The sequence below is a fragment of the Dermacentor silvarum genome, chromosome 9, assembly GCF_013339745.2.
Source record: "Dermacentor silvarum isolate Dsil-2018 chromosome 9, BIME_Dsil_1.4, whole genome shotgun sequence".
In the NCBI taxonomy this organism is placed as follows: Eukaryota; Metazoa; Arthropoda; class Arachnida; order Ixodida; family Ixodidae; genus Dermacentor; species Dermacentor silvarum.
The window spans coordinates 8,701,007-8,717,620 of NC_051162.1; the positions used below are offsets into that span (position 1 = coordinate 8,701,007).

Consider the following 16,614-nt stretch of genomic DNA (forward strand, 5'->3'; position numbering starts at 1 on the left):
TTCCTGAAGAAATAGGGCAATTGATTTTTGGTAAGTGCCATTTTCCGAGACAATTGCCCTGAAGGGAGCGTCAGCCTTGCGTGTCTTTACATAAAAAAATAGATCATCCCGCAATTCCTCTTACTTGCTTCTATGCTTTTGACAACCCTTCCTAGCTCCAGGCTAGCAAGGATAGCTTTTGCTTCAGATTTTTCTTTTGAAAAGGACACGTTTATTCGAGAGTGAAAAGCTTTTGGTACCGCTTCTAAACCTTTTTCGTTGAATAATCCATGAGACATAACGGCGAAGCCCCCCTCCTTGTCTAAGAGTGAAACACAATACGCGTGATTTTTCATAAAGGACACAACCCGTTTCACAGGTACCTTAGGCGCTTTAACCTTGCAATGGTTTAAAACGTCCACGCCGTACATGGTTGGGTGCAATAAGAAGCATAAGGACGAGTTCGTCAAATGTGCGGAATCGGTCGTGTGCAGGCTACCGATTTCTTGTGGTAAGACTTATATAGGCCAAAGTGGGAGGTGTGTAAATGAACACAGTAGAAATGTGAGCGACAAGTGCGGAGGGTTTCGTGGCCTGCATGCACTGTAGGAAGGGTGAACACAGTGTTGACGCTATAGTGATGTTTCCAGTTCCGGCCACAGCGCAAACTCCGGTGTAAAATCGAGCTGCGTGCCAATCTATTAAGACTGCACCATCGTCACGAGAAGCAGCTGCCAACTGACGCGTGAAATTATCGAGGCAGAGATAACTGATAGTTTAGGGGACAACTGGGTACCCAAGCCGTCGATTGCTTATTAAACTTCGAAGGAATTACGATACTTTCCGCCATCAGTGATTGTTTCGCAAGACGCGCTTGTGTCATATTCGGCCACAAAATGCCTTTAAATTCAGCGCTTCGCAGGTCTTAATAAATTGTAGCAAGTTAGCGCTCGTGTGTTTGAGTCTTCTTTCACCGTCCTCGTCTGCTTGTGCGCTTGGAGTGTCTGTCATGTTTTATCAACATGCCCAAACGGCCACGTAATTAATATACAGCGTAGTTCAGGTATCGAATGACTAGTGCTTAAACGTGGCGCAAGGAAAATCGCAAAGGGTGTTTTTTTTTTTCTTTTAACAGCGGAGCTGTTTAAGCCGAGCGTAAGTCCGTAACTTGCGAACAGAAAATGTGGGCAGATCCTGGCGGTAGTGCCGGAAGGGTCCAAGAGCAATGGAACATACTCCTGTGAACTAGCAAAGCCGAGCCTGGCTAAGTCTAGCTAAGCATGGTTGGGACTACTTAAGCTCAGTCCGTAGCCAATCAATAGCTAATCGATAATAGATTAATAATCAATAAATTCGGGAAAATGCTGGGGATATGACTTGGTAGTGCTTAGCCTAGCCTAGCCTTGCGATAGCCAACAGGACTTATGCGAAATCCACTGCCATCTGGTGGCCGTCGTGAGCATACCCGCCACGTTTTAGGCTAAGCGCAGTCCGCATGTGAGCGTAGGAACGTACTACGTATCAACGAGCGGAGCCTGATAAGAGCCACAGTTTTCTGCTTAGATTTTTCCTACACAAAGAGGAAATCGGGATGCCGAAGTTGAAAAGGTGAGCAGTAAACTGCACCCCCGCATTGTTATTTTCCTTCGCTGTGGACGTTTCTAGCGCTCCGGCAAACGACTCCAGTGCTCACGTTACTGACGACTAACGTCGTGTTTACATTCGCCTTCCTTAGGAAATACGATGATAGCAACTGCGCCATGCCGAAACGAGACGGTTTGTGTTGCGTTTTCGTTATTGAATTGAATTGAATTGAATTTTATTGACATGAAACAATTTACAAAAAATTTAATTGCAATAATGCATCTGAATCCCTAGCCAGAGGCTAGTTGGGATTCATACAAGTATAATTATGAAAAAGAGCATGTCACATAACGAAACAATAATTATACAAACAATATTTTACTAACATTATAATACTTAAAGAAAACTAATTATAACATGATTATCACGCTGCAATATAATTTAAAACGTTTCCTGCATTTATATAAGTTTCACAACATTAGCATACATATTGTTAGAATTGTACAATTAACAGTAGAACGTATATGATAAGCATAACACTTTGTAAGAGGGTTTATACACAAATATAATAACGTACAACAGAAGCATACATGGTAGTTATTTGAAAATGGTTACACGTTCTGAAACAAGAAACGAAAAACATTTTGGGGGGGTTCTTAGCAATTTATTAGGTGGCTATATATTACTTAGAAAATGTCTTTTCAATGCTAAGGAGAAATTTCTACTCTGTTTTATTTCTAGTGGAAGGTTATTCCACACAGCGACTCCATTAGCTGCAAGTTTTCTATTACCGTAAATATTTTTTGTTTGCTGAGTAAGGTAGTTGCCTTTTACTTTATTACGGCTTTCGTAGCGAGAACATAAAAATTGTGATGAGCTGACTGGATAGTTGGTGCTAATACTAGCTTGGACCATTAGTGCAGTTCTATAATCAATTAGAATGGTGAACGGCATGATGTTTAGGCTTCGGAAGAGTGGTAGCGTATGTGCAGTATAGTCTGAGTTTGTAATAAAGCGTATTGCTCTTTTCTGGAGTATAATAACTGGTTCTAGGTATGTGCGGTATGTGTGACCCCAGCTAACTAAACAGTAATTTAAATGGCTATGAAATATACTGAAATAAATTATTCGTAATGTCGGTATGTCAAATATGTTTCGGCATTTGTGCAAGAGAAAACAAGCTTTACTGAGTTTTTTGCAGACTTCGTCGATATGAGGTTTCCAGTTAAAAGATTCATCAAGAATAACGCCTAGGTATTTTATTGTATTCACTCGTTCTAGCGCAGAATTATTTAGTGTAAGTGTACGTGAGTGTTCTTGCAGAAGTTTGCGCGGTGAATTAAAAACAATATACTTAGTTTTCTGTGTATTTAACGTTAGTTTGTTTGAAGAGAACCATTTGTGGATATCGTTAAGCTCTGAATTCGCGCAAATAAAGGTATGGTCCGGAGAGTCTTGGGCACATATGAGAGCTGTATCGTCAGCGTACATAAATATTGAAAAGTTTTTTACTACGCAAGGAAGGTCATTAATGTACAATGAAAAAAATATTGGCCCTAGAACTGAGCCTTGGGGAATGCCTACAGTTGTTTCAAGGAACTCGGATCTGGTATCAGCTACTTGCACTGCCTGCTTACGGTTTTCTAGATAACTTTTAAAGAATTCTAGGCACATTCCACGAAAGCCATAGCATTCTAGTTTGTTTAATAATATGCTGTGGTTGACCGTATCAAAAGCTTTTTTAATGTCGAGAAATATACCTACAACTGTTCTGTTGTTATTTAAGTGGAAGTTAATAAGTTCAGATAAAGACAAGACGGCTGTATCAGTTGACCTTCCCTTTCTAAACCCATGTTGACAGGGCGTAAGAATGCTTTGGCCCTCTAGGAAAGACATGATTCGTCTATCAGTTTTTCGAATACAATATTTATGGTACTTAGGATGGAGATAGGACGGTAGTTTTCTGGGATGTTTTTATCCCCAGCCTTGTGAATCGGTATTATCTTAGATAACTTAAGAAGGTCCGGATACGTAGATGTATAAAATAATAAGTTAAATATTTTTCTAAAGGTACACAAAGGATATCGATGCATTCCTTGAGCGCCAAAGAAGGTATGTTGTCACAACCGACTGAAAATTTCACTGGCATAGCACTGACTACAGTTACAATTTCACTAGCTGTTATATCTGTAAATTTAAATGTATTAGGATTGCGAGGTGGGTATGTAATGTATTGTTCGTTGATAGCCGTAGCCATTAGCCGAGAACCTACTGTGCAAAAATAGGCATTAAACGTCAAAACGAGGGTGCTCACTGATACTCCGAGAGCCTCGAAGTCTGGCATGGTGTAAGAGTTTGCAGGCGGTCTAAGAATAGAGTTTATAATACGCCATGTGATTCGCGAGTTACCCGAATTTTTAATTATTAGGTTTGTGTAGTATTCTTTCTTTCTTACTCGAATGAGCGATGTTACTTTATTACGAGCCAATCTGAATTGCTGTAGGTAATAGTCATTGTTTTTGTGGATTTTTACTTTTGAATGCCAAAAGTCTTTCTTCTTAATTTGCTCTAAAATGTGTTTATTCATCCATGGGCAAATTGGTGTTTTGTAATATCTCTTGTCATGAGTTTCTGTGGACCGCATTACTGCCTCACTTAAGGTTTTGTTTAGTTTAGAATAAAGGGCATTCACATCTGGAACAGATAATTCAGCGGACTGTAAAGGTTCTAATGAACGAATGAATTCAGTGCCCTGCAGACGTTCCCGAAGAGCAGGAAAGATAATGCGATCATGAGTGCCCCGAGACTTAATGTGCTGGACCTCTGTGAATGGAAACAGAATTACAGTTGGGGAGTGATCACTTATGGTTGCGTCATAAATAGCACACCAACTGCCTTCAGTGTCAAAATTGCATAAAATATGGTCGACACAAGAAGACGATGTTGGGGTAACACGCGTTGGTGCAGAAATAACATTATGAAAGCCGTATGATGACATCATGTGATAGTAGTCTGAATGACAGTCTTTTAAGGTATCTATGTTGAAGTCCCCGCAAATCACTGTTTTTTGGTTGAGCGCATTTACATGCTCTAATAAACGCTCAAAATGATACATGAATGCTGATAGCTTTTGATTGGGGGCGCGATAAACCACTACAATAACCTCATTTTTACATTTGGCGACAATAAGCTCAAGCCCTGATGAATAAGATTTTGAGTAATCGGAGAGGAGGATACAAGGTATATCAGATTTTACAAATAAGGCCACACCGCCACCTCTATTGGAGGTGTGTCTTGTAGTTGAAAAGAAATTGTAACCAGGAATACTATAAGTTTCATCCTGTTTAAGCCAAGTTTCCGAAACTGCTATGTAATTAAATACAAAGGGGTGCGAGGATAGAAGAGTACAGAAATGGTCCATGTTTTTATGGATGCTGCGAAGATTACAATGTATGAGGCTATGGCAAGAATTAGCTTCTACAAACCGACTGGCTGACTGTATGAGGACATTCATTTTAGACAAACCTTCTTGATTCAGCAAATGAGAGATAGGTCGTTTTCACAGCGAATGTGAATGAAATTGGAGTTTTCAGCTTTTCTAGCAAGAACTTTTCCGTTTGAGAACCAGACAAATTTCCAATTTTTTTCACGCTTCTTCGTCTGCTTCACAGAGAAGCCGCCTTCATGTCTACGAGTTTTAAAGGCGCATTGCGGTTGCTCGCGCATGCCTACGTTGCTTTTGAAATCTTTAGTTCGTTTATTGGATTTCGACAACGGATATAGGCTAAAAGGGCTGCTGGTGCGCGTCATTGGTTCACACCGAATGTGCTGGAGAGTGTTGTTTTTAGTTTGTTTTCGATTCTGACGTTTCGAAAGATACCGTTTAGGGGCGACAAGTCCTTGTGCTTCGTTGTGCCCATTTCTCAAACATTCCATGTGCTATGGAATGTTTTAAGGGGCTTCAGGTGTGTCTACCACTTCTCGTATGAAAATAAAAATACCGTTCCGGGAAATAGATTACATTCGACCGTGGGTGTGTGATTGTTGGTTTTATCGAGGTATTTTCTTGTGAGCGTTAATCGGCGTAGCAAAAGCTAGTCTACCTGCAATGTGGCAAGATCCGCAAGACCACCGTAGCCACCGAGACGATGGAGTGAAACGCTAATTTCATTGACCTAACATGTTATTTATCAGCACATCTCCGAAAGAACCTGTGGCCACCCTACGGCACTCAAACATTCTGAAACAAACGTTGCTCTGACAGCTTCTTGCTCGTATCGCCGTCGCTGCACCTGGTCGCGTCGCACGCAATAACCTCTTCAAGACCCTCGCACACTATATTATGCAAGCCTGCCTTGGTGTTGAAAGCCTTTCCTCTTGGGCCAGCATTCCAACTGCATGAAGGCTACCCAAAATCCCACTCTTTCGGAATGCGAGGGAAACCCTCCTCCAAAAGTGAATACTGCCAACTCCCTCCCACGAGACATGGGAGTCACTCCTGTCGACGACTAACTACCAGATTCAGGCAGAAGTAACCAACTGGGCAGAACGGTCTGGCATGGACCGTTCTGCCCACCACCCTTCGGACCACCGGGAAGCTTAATTAACGACCTCGTTATGGCGTGCATAAAGTTGTTTCTTTCTCTCTCTCTCTCTCCCGCACTGTACCCAGGATATTCAGATGGCTGAAAACGCTTTATACGTCATACTGAAAAAAAGAGAGTTTATAATGTTGCGCACTGTTTCGTTCTCAATCACGTAAGGGTCACATACGACTCGACGACGAACTTGCAGCTTCGTTATCGTTGTGAGGCATTTTTTGACGCGTAGTATCTGTCAACTAAGTCACTAAGAAATGGCGCTAACGCGGACAGGTCAGCACACCACTCATCTGAGTGGTGATTACGATCAAACCACATATAAGCAAACATTTGTAGCAGCAACAGCAATACGACTCGGACAGATGCCATCAACATGACGACGCATCGGTAGCTTCGTGAGACCTCCGGCAGCAATTTCGCATAAGGCCTATAGATAGCCAATCAATAGCTTATCGATAATCGACCAATAATCAATAAGTTACGTAAAATGCTGGGGATGATTTCATAGTGCTTCATTATCAACAGCCTATATTGATCTCCACTGCAAGACGAAGCGATCTCTAATTACCCCTGATTGCGCTAACTCATTCCAACTTGCGCCTGCTAATTTCCTAAATTCATCACCCCACCTAGTTTTCTGTCGTCCTCGACTGCGCATGCATGCTATTGGTATCCATTCTGTAACTCTAATGATCCACCGGTTATCCATCCTACGCATGACATGGCCTGCCCAGCTCCATCTTTTCCTCTTAATGTCAACTAAAATATAGGCTATCCCCGTTTGCTCTCTTATCCCCACCACTCTCATCCTGTCTCTTAACGTTAGGCCTAACATTTTCCTTTCCATCGCTCTTTGTGCGGTCCTTAACTTGTTCTCGAGGTTCTTTGTTAACCTCCAAGTTTCTACAACGTATGTTAGCATCGGTAGAATGCAATGATTGTACACTTTTCTTTCAATCATAGTGGCAAGCTCCCAGTCAGGATTTGGTAATAAGTGCCGTATGCACTGCAACCCAATTTTATTCTCCTGTAAATTTCTTTCTCATGATCAGGGTTCCCTGTGAGTAGTTGACGTAGATAAACATACGTCCCACAGACTCTAGAGGCTGACTGGCGATCCTGAATTCTTGTCCCCTTGCCAGGCTATTGAACATTATCTTCCTCTTCTCCATATTCATCTGCAACCCCACTCTTACAATTTCTCGGTTAAGGTCCTCAATCATTTGTTGTAATTCTTTACCACTGTTGCTGAACAGGACAATGTCATCTGCAAAGCGAAGGTTCCTGAGATATTCGCCATTGATCCTCACTCCTAAGCCTTCCCAGTCTTAGAGCTTGAATAGTTATTCTAAGTATGCAGTGAATAGCATTGCAGAGATTGTGCCTCCCTGCCTGACACCTTTCTTGATAGATAACTTTCTACTTTTCTTGTGGAGGACCAAGGTGGCTGTGGAATCCTTGAAGATATTTGCCAAGATATTCACGTATGCCTCCTGTACTCCTTCATTACGCAATGCCTCTATATGGTCATGTAACAGTCCATAAGGCATTTGACTGAATCAAATGCCTGATGATAGTCCCTAGCCTTTCCCAAATACGTGGTCAATACTTTTCGATAGCCAATCAATAGGTAATCGAGGATCAACAAATAATCCATAAATTCTGGAAAATGATGTGGATGACTTGGTAGTGCTTAGCCTAGCTCAAATACGTGGCCAATACCTTGCGCTAACCAGTAAATAGCCAATCAATACCTAATCGATAATCGATCAATCATCAATAAATTCTAGAAAATGCTGGGGATGACTTGGTAGTGCTTAGCCTAGCCCAAAAGCCAGGACTAGCTAGGTGCCCATCAGCTCCACTGTCTCTTTAGCATTGCGCCTCCGCTAATTTCTTCAAATGCTCAGTCTAAGTGCTAGTCCTACACAATCTAAACTAATTATTCTGGCTAGTTGTTCCCATCAGGACTGTTATGTCCTACCTGCTGCGAGAAGACTGCTGCTGACTTTGGGGCCTTCCCGTGTGCCCATAGCGACGGTGCCTGACCAGGAACTCTGGCGAAGAGAAGCAGGCACCGCAGGTTTCACAGGCGGACACTGAAGAGTCGGCGCCGGCCTCGTCGAGGTCATCTGAAACGTGGTCGCAGCCAAGTTGGTATGAACCATTTTATTGTTTACAAACATACGCCCTGGACGGTTTCCGGTTTTGCCCACTGACGTAACCCGCTTAATGTAGCGAGCCGGAAAGACAAAAAAAGGCGCATAATGTCTGAAGACTATTATATAGATTTTTTCCTATAACTTACTGCAAACTTGACGTGTGAAATTGTGGTTGTGCACAGAAGAATAGTGCTGAAAACAGGTGAGCTTCTGTTTTAACGCACTCCTGCTACTCGCCGCTAAATCACAATTTGTAAACAGCGAAATAGTCTTATTTAAATGTCTTGCCAGCATCGGTTGGTATTGTCCGTCGTCTCATTTTGCCATCATTGCAGCTACACTGTGCCTATTTTCCAAATAAATGGTCCATAAACTCAAAATTTCAGTCAGTCTCGCACACTTATGAGATGCACTGGTCTCTCCAGAACCATCGCTCTGTCAAAGAAAACTGTGTAGACTACCATCGAGTTGAACGTCTTCAGCGGCAGTGCAACAATGCGGAGCGACCGCGCGGGTCCTTGCCTTTTAGCATGTGTTTGAGCTCTGCGTGCTTTTCGCTGGTTATTGCTATCGCCCGCACTTACCGTCAACTCTGTCATTGTAAGTAAGGCCAAATGTGTCGGTTATGTGCCCTTTATGTGTGTCAACGTATTATTACCGTGAATATGTTATTTCGCTAGGTCGTGTAGGTCCATGTCTCTAGAATATCTCCAGAATCGCGCTGCACGTTTTATTTCGAGCGACTACAACAGACCAGTCTAGCACAAAAAAATTATTACCACTTCCATACGTGCATTCTCACAGAGATATAACACTTCTGTTAGTTGTGCGCAAAATACTGCACATTAACTATCCAACTACATGGCACCTTGTAAGATCATATTGTACTTTAAGCCTACACAACAAGATATGTTTTCAAAGTCCGTTGGGCCGAACGCAAGCGTTCAACTAGTCAGCTCATGGCATTGTGCAGGGCTCGACGCCCTGCACGATTAAGAGTTAGAATGGACTTAAAGAGAAATTTGTTAAATCTCGTGACTCAGTAGCTTTCAGAAATTAGCTAATTGAATTCGCCTATAGTCTTACATTCAGTGCTGTATAAAGAGACTTTTCTCTTTGTCTTTGCTGTCGCTATTATTGTATAAAGCTTGCTTCCTGTTTTCTTCTTTTTCATTCTCATTATGCACAGCTGTGTTTTTTGAGTACTTGTTTTCCGCAATAAAATTGCTTTCAATTATAATAGTACTAAATTTGTTTACCATTGTCAAAATAAATTTTCTGGGCTATGCAACATCTTTAGACCCTCTCTTGTTTCTTTAAACCCCCTCACGTAATGTTTCCAACCATAGTACCTGTGAGGTAAAAGTGTAAATACACACAGAATAAATGAATAAATAAATACTGCGCCGTGCTTAAATTCATTACTTAATACTTATTTAGGTTGATACATTTAGTGAAAATGTGCAATAACAGAGGAAAATTAAAGAACCTAAGTGCAGTGCGGAAGTGTCTTTAGAATGTCTAGTTACTACTGTCTAATCTTGTCCAATTTTTCGCGCTATCAACACATATTCACGTAGATCTGCAGCGACAGCCTCACTTTAGAACACTTCTTATCTGTGTTATGTCCAACACTTTAACGATTGCCAAGTCACTGTATTTCTAAAGTTAGCCTCTGAACACAATGCAAGCAACGTTACTGAACAAAGCAAGATCGTCACCAACGTTGCAACAAGAAAAAAACTTCCACTCGCTTTCTCGGAAAACCACTACAACAATGCCATGCTTTCTATTGTGCTACAAAACAGGTGCTTCTTGAAAAACGGCAGACAGTTCCTTAGGATTCATAGTAAGTGCGCGCCTAAGAATGTCGCCTCTAGAACCAGCATCGCTAAATAGCCTTTCGAGATGTACACTTTTCGTATCTCGAAGAACTTTGTTTATGAAATTTTGGTATTTCTAATGGCAGAAGGTTCATCACAGTCACATGACTGAACAAACTTCGACTATAATTCATATTTTTTTTTACTAATAACCTTAAGGCACTCATTTGTCAACCAAGGTTTGCGTAGCTTTCACGGCTTCCGGACTTGAGATATTATTAACTGGCGCAAAAAAGTCGCAGCTTCGCCCGAAAGGTGAAGCATCGATTGCGACAGCAAATTAGTAGACAGCTATACGAAGTAAGGATAGGAGCTTTATAGACCATATAAACTTGTTAACATTCGCTTACAAACTAAATTAACAAGTGTGGTGCCACGCGCGCACCAGAAAACACGAACACACCTCACTCGCTGTCAAAACGATGGAGTTAGAAAGCGCGGCTGCAGCAGTGAGCGAATTGACATTCGCGTTGCCTCTGGTTTCAACCCAAAGCGACGTAGGCACGAAGCTATCAGTATTCGGCGCACTCTGTCCCCACCGCAAATCGGTTTCACGGTGCCTTTCACAACACCTCCCCCGGGGCATTTCACTCGCACATACAGCGTACGGCGCGCGGTGACGATGCACTTGGGATAGCTGATGGCTCCATGTGCGTCGTGATCTCGGTTCGCCTTGAACCGAGAGGCAGTATGGAGTAAAATTCGCTCGGCGCTTCTGCCTCTCCTATTCACGCCAGCGTTCTGACAGCCAGTGTCGCGGCCGTCGAGTGAGATGTGTTCCTGCTTTGCCTGTGCGCGTGCGGCACCGTGCTTGTTAATTTAGTAAGCGAATGTTTAAAGCAGTTTATTCAACTGATAAAGCTACTAACCTCACTGAATATAGCCATCTATATGGTTGGTATCGCAATCAATGGTTCGGCTTTGCGAAATTAGAACATTTTAATGTGAAAGCATTTATGCCCCATTACGCAAAATTCCGACGTCGCCGCCGAAAAATGGTACGAAAAATGGCCGACGGCGAAGGGAGTAAAAACACGTCAGGAATGCTCTGATTGACGTTATATTTGTCAGGGAGGTTCCTGTGCCCAATATAAATTATAGCTTTGAAAAAAATTTGCAAAATTTCGGTCCGGTGAGAATCAAATCCGGGTCGCCGGGTTGCGAGACGACCACGCTTCTTCGACGCCACTGCGTCTCCATGGTTCTGGCTACGTTTGTCTAGTGCGTGTGTCTTGCACACGTAGCATCGCAACCATCTAGCGCACTAAAGGTGTTTCCTAGTGCGTGCGTCACTAGGCACATGGCGGTGCAGCCAATCATAGGCGTATCTACCGTGGGGCCAACTTTCAATAGAGGGGGGGGGGGCAAAGCGTGCCATCTGCTCCCCCCCCCCCGCCCACTTTTGAAAGCGGGCCCTTTCGGCTGCACGGTGAAAAGTCCAACAAAACTACAGCTGCAGCTAAATTTATGTCTTAATTGAGTGGCCACCTAAGTAATGCTTTTCTTTACTACGTATCTCCTAATTGGGCGGCGACGATTGTCTTTTGTGCCTCTTCGTGACGCGCTGTAGCGGGCGACGCGCGGGATTCGCCAAACACGCTCGCATTGCGGAGAAGGCCTGGTGATGGGCAGTTCCCGTCCTAACAAATTTCAGCTTGCGCTGCTTGCATCACGCCCAGTTTTTGGGACCACCTAACCGCAGTTGAAAACACAATCAGCTTGCTATATTTAAAGACGTCCGGTTAAAGTATTATAATAACCCTGCCCAACGATTGGTGTGCCTAGAGCACTGCACGGGCTCGGGCTTACCCGAAAGCCCGGGCCCGGCCCCGCCCACGGGCCGGGCCGGGCCGGGTAGAACAGTTTTTTCACCGGCTCGGGCCGGGCTCGGGCACGGCGTGTGCTTTTTGACCCGGGCCCGGGCCGGGCTCGGATATTTTGACCCGGGCCCGGGCCGGGCTCGGATATTTTGACCCGGGCCCGGGCCGGGCTCGGGCTTTCTGGTGGTGTGCATGTGACGTGCAGCGAGTTATTCTCGGGCGTCTCAACTCTGAAAAACATTATTTTTCGGTCTCGGGCCGGGTTCGGGCCGGTTTCGAGTCGGGCTCGGGCCGGGCTCGGGCCTAAGGTAAAGGGGTGGCGGGCCGGGCCGGGCGGGTAACGTAGATTATTTCCGGGCCCGGGCCGGGCCCGGGTCTCGCCATAAAAGTTTTGATCGGGCTCGGGCGGGCCGCCCAACGTAAAAACGGGCCCGGGCCGGGCCCGGGCTGAAAAAATCGGCCCGTGCAGTGCTCTAGGTGTGCCTTTTACGGCATGAAATCGTTCGATTTTGAAATGCTGGAACAATTGAATTTCCGTCCAAAGATAGTTTACATAACGTTGCAGTCTCATTAACTTATCACCATAAAAAATCTAATCAAACCATTTACTGTAGTCAAACCATTTACTAACTGTTGAATTTCATTGTGTAATCAGGACTTATCGTAGATATTTTCAGGAAAATGACCTTGGTCAAATGTGAAGAGCTATTTACATACCAAAAGAACACTGAACTGAAGCTTTTCTAAAGGCGTGTGTCACTTCTGACTTCGTCGATTTAATTTTCAAGCCGTTTCTAAATAAGAGCTACAGTATTATTCGTTTCCCGGCAGGAGGAAGAACAGCAAATATTTCATATTTTGAGGAAATGAAATCCACTTTTTCGTGGCGCGTACCGAAAATTTGAACTGTGTAGGTTGCTTATGTGCTCAAAAAAACATTTACTAAACACTCGCTTTCTCACAATTCCTTTGCGCTATATACGGCATTTATTTTTTTTGTTATTGCGATAGCAATTAAATGGACACTCAAAAGCAGATTTCTGCCGTCGGCGTCGCCGTCGCCGTCGCCGTGAGGTTCCGTATGACGTCAATGGAGATGAAATCGTCGCCGCACGCCGAACGCTATATGTGCGAGTGAAAGGGCGCAATTTAAGGACGCGCGCTTTCACGGGGAGTGAACGCACGGCGAACAAACGAGCGTTCTGCGCCGTGCTCCCTGAAGGGCTGCAGAAGTAGGCGTCGCTTTCCTCCTTTACAATCACCATATATGTAGAGCAAACGCGTCTTCTTCCGACGCGCGAAAGGCTTTGGGGGTGGGGGGTAGGGGGAGGGAAGGGAGGCGACGTTTAGCTGCGGCACCAAGTGCCGATTTATTTATTATTTTTATTTATTTTATTTATTTATTTGTACCTCAAATACCCCTTTCGGGGTTTTACATGAGGGGTGGGCATATCTAGTAGGTTACATTTTCGATTAATGCCTTGAACGATGAATGATTGGATTGGTGCACCGCTTCGGCAGGTAGTCGATTCCAGTCCTTCGCTGTCTGTACGAAGAAAGAGTTAAGATGAGCGGCGGTGCGAGCTGGGGGGGGGATAGACAGCCTTTGAGTGGCTATGACGGAATGAAGTTCGATGCGCAGGTATGATGTCGATCTGGTGAGGCAGCGAGTGATAAAACTTGTAGAAGAGACATAGCCTTGCTGTTTTGCGGCGGTGCTCGAGGGTTGGAAGGTTCAGAGATGACTTAAGTTTAGTGACGCTAGTGTGGTAAGAGTAGTCGGAGTGAATGAACCTTGCTGCGCGATTCTGTATAGATTCTAGTGCTGTCGCCAGGTTAGATTGGTATGGGTCCCACACTGAGCATGCGTATTCCAGTTTGGGTCTAACAAATGTTAAATATGCTAGTAGTTTTACTGAAGGGGGTACGAGACGAAGATTACGGCGCAGGTAACATAGAACACGATTGGCATCATTGCTAATGTTGCAAATGTGTGAAGACCAACCGAGGTTACTGGATAGATTAACACCTAGGTACTTATAAGAGGTGACGGCACATATTTCAGCACCAGCGATAGCGTATTTAGCTGAAATAAATGATTGGCGACGGTGGAAAGTAAGTAGCGACGTTTTATCATATCACATCATCATATATCATATCGACATATCAGAGGCTCCGGCAACAGTCACCAACGCCGCACGCATTTTGTGCGAACGCGGGCAAAACGCCGACGGCGCCGACAACAGTTCTGCGTGTTGCCGGTGCTGCTGCATGTCCAAGTTTATACAGCTGATAAAGCTACTATCATTACTCCGTATAGCTGTCTACAAATTTGCTATCGCAATTGATGCTTCGCCTTTCAGGTGAAACTGCGACCACTTTTTTTTTCATGCGTGATATATTGGGTTCGCCTGGTGTCCTCACTAAACTGAAGGAAGCAAGTTCTTTATGGCTTATGACTCTGAGGACCAGGTAATGCTTGATGTGTAGGTGTTGTTTCTGCGTCATACCAAGTTCTGCGCACGCGCAGTACGTGTCATTTTCTTCTCCCCGCGCCCACACCCTCTCCCACTTCGGGGATAAAAGCAATCCTACGCCCCCAAATAAACGCTTTGTATGTTCGAGCTGTCTGTGCCTCGTAACTGCTCCGGCCCGCGTGCCGTGGCTATGCTACAGTAGGTAAAGTTCAAAATAGATCGGTAATTGGGACTTTCGCAATAAATTCCGTATGCAAGCTTTCTAGTGCGTTATGAGCCTGTCTAACGAGCGGGGCAGAATTGAGCCTACTACCCTGACAGAACAATAAACGCCACCAAGACAAAATTTAGCGAAAATATGTGGCCCACTATGAGGTATCTCTGTGCGAAGGTTTATGATGAGGTTGGATATAACACAGTATTAATAAAAAAATCTTATTCAAGTGCTATAGCGTGTGATATGGCCACTTTCAGCTATGTTTCCCAGTTTCCCGACGTAGCTGTTGGTTACAACAGACTTGTATTTCGTGGAAAAGGGGAGGGGGGTCATGGTAAGTGCAATGTGCGACAAAAATTTTTTTGCATTGCTGGTCTAGTTATAACCGTTGCAAATAATTACTGAGCGGTCGTATCGCCCCCCCCCCCCCTATTTTTCATGCGTCGTAAGGCGTTCCTAGTTAGTTTCAGCGATGTCCTCGGTGAACTAAACAAGAGAGATTGTTTATATTTGGCGAAAATAAAGGGCGTGGTATGGCCACTATTTAAGTAAACTTCATAGACAGGGCACTAATTATGATATTTGCAGTAAATTACGCAAGCAAGCGATCCGGCGCTTTATGTATGTGTTTTACGAACAAAGCAGAATTTACCCGTTGCCCTGGGAGAACTAACTCATCCGATATCAAATCTAGCGAAATTTGAGTGGGCAGAGGGGGGCAACAGAGTAGGGAGGGAGGCAGTACACCATGGTAAATGTTATGGTGAAATAACATGTAACAATTACTGACTTTTTAAAAATTTCCAAGAAGAATGGCTCCAAAGGATTACATGCGGGCAAGGATTTATACGGAACAGTCATATGCGGGCAACTTTTTCAACTATGCGATATAATTACAGGAAACTGTACCATTTATTGCAACTGTTCGAAAGGAACAAGTTCGCTAGAAATTTGGTTGTACTTCACAATAGTGTTTGCCTAAGCTCGTTGGTTACACATAGCACAAATGGTTTCCAGCAGAACGTACTGACACGGACGTCCCTTTCTGTCCGTGTCAGTACGTCCTGTTGGAAACCACAAGTTTTGCTATCTGTTTGTAATTCGCCAAGGTCACACACATCTCCTGTCTTTCTCTCTTGTGAATATTGCAAGTCATTTATGCTGATTGTACTTTGTTGTGTATAACCTCCACAACACTATTACCTTAACTAGCGATACATTTATGCTGTATAATGGCTTACAAGAACAATTCGTCGTTTAATTAGCAAAATTGTACGTAACAAATGTGGATTTTTTTGCGTGCGCTGCACTGCTGCTACTGGGCGGGATCAGGGAGTTCTGGGCACTCACTGCCTTGTGTCCCTGTATCATATATACATTTCATATAGTGTCAAGAAATGAATGCTAATTCAAATCATCTTGGGCCCACACGGTTCACCATGTACGATTAATAAATGGATTTATGTCTGTGAAATATGAAAAATACCTGACATACGCATTTGCAGGCTTTCTCACTTATTGTACTAGTCATATATTTATTGTGAGACGTCGACCGATGCGATGCCTTTATTTCCGAGCAGTCGCCCGAGTCCGAGACGAAGCACCACACGAGACAGAAGATGATGAGTCGTATGTACAGATGACGACAACGATATGCACAAATAGCGCTCACACAAGATGATGAGTCGTTTGTACAGATGACGACGACGATATGCGCAAAATGTGCTCACACTAACTTCCCCTCCTTCAGGAAAGCGGTCAGCAAGTCCGCAAGCTAGAAAGGGTAGGTACAGCGCATGTAGGCTTTCAGGCGAGATACGTGAACGATTTCCGTAGTGCGGCGGCGACGGTCAGTAGCTGAGCTGACAGGAGTGACGCGGTAGTTAACGGC

General features: G+C 43.9%; 1 protein-coding gene across 2 annotated transcripts in view; it reads right to left on the minus strand.

Annotated features, from left to right (window-relative positions):
* Nucleotides 1-16,614, minus strand: part of LOC119464980 (zinc finger protein 2-like) — a 77,641-nt gene that overhangs the window by 34,303 nt on the left and 26,724 nt on the right. Inside the window, exon 2 of one of the 2 annotated variants that reach the window (XM_049656552.1) lies at nucleotides 8,149-8,221. In XM_049656552.1, coding sequence (XP_049512509.1) covers nucleotides 8,149-8,221 — 73 coding nt within the window. Of the gene's footprint in view, nucleotides 1-8,148; nucleotides 8,297-16,614 lie in introns of both variants that reach the window. The other variant, XM_049656551.1, reaches the window with a different exon arrangement.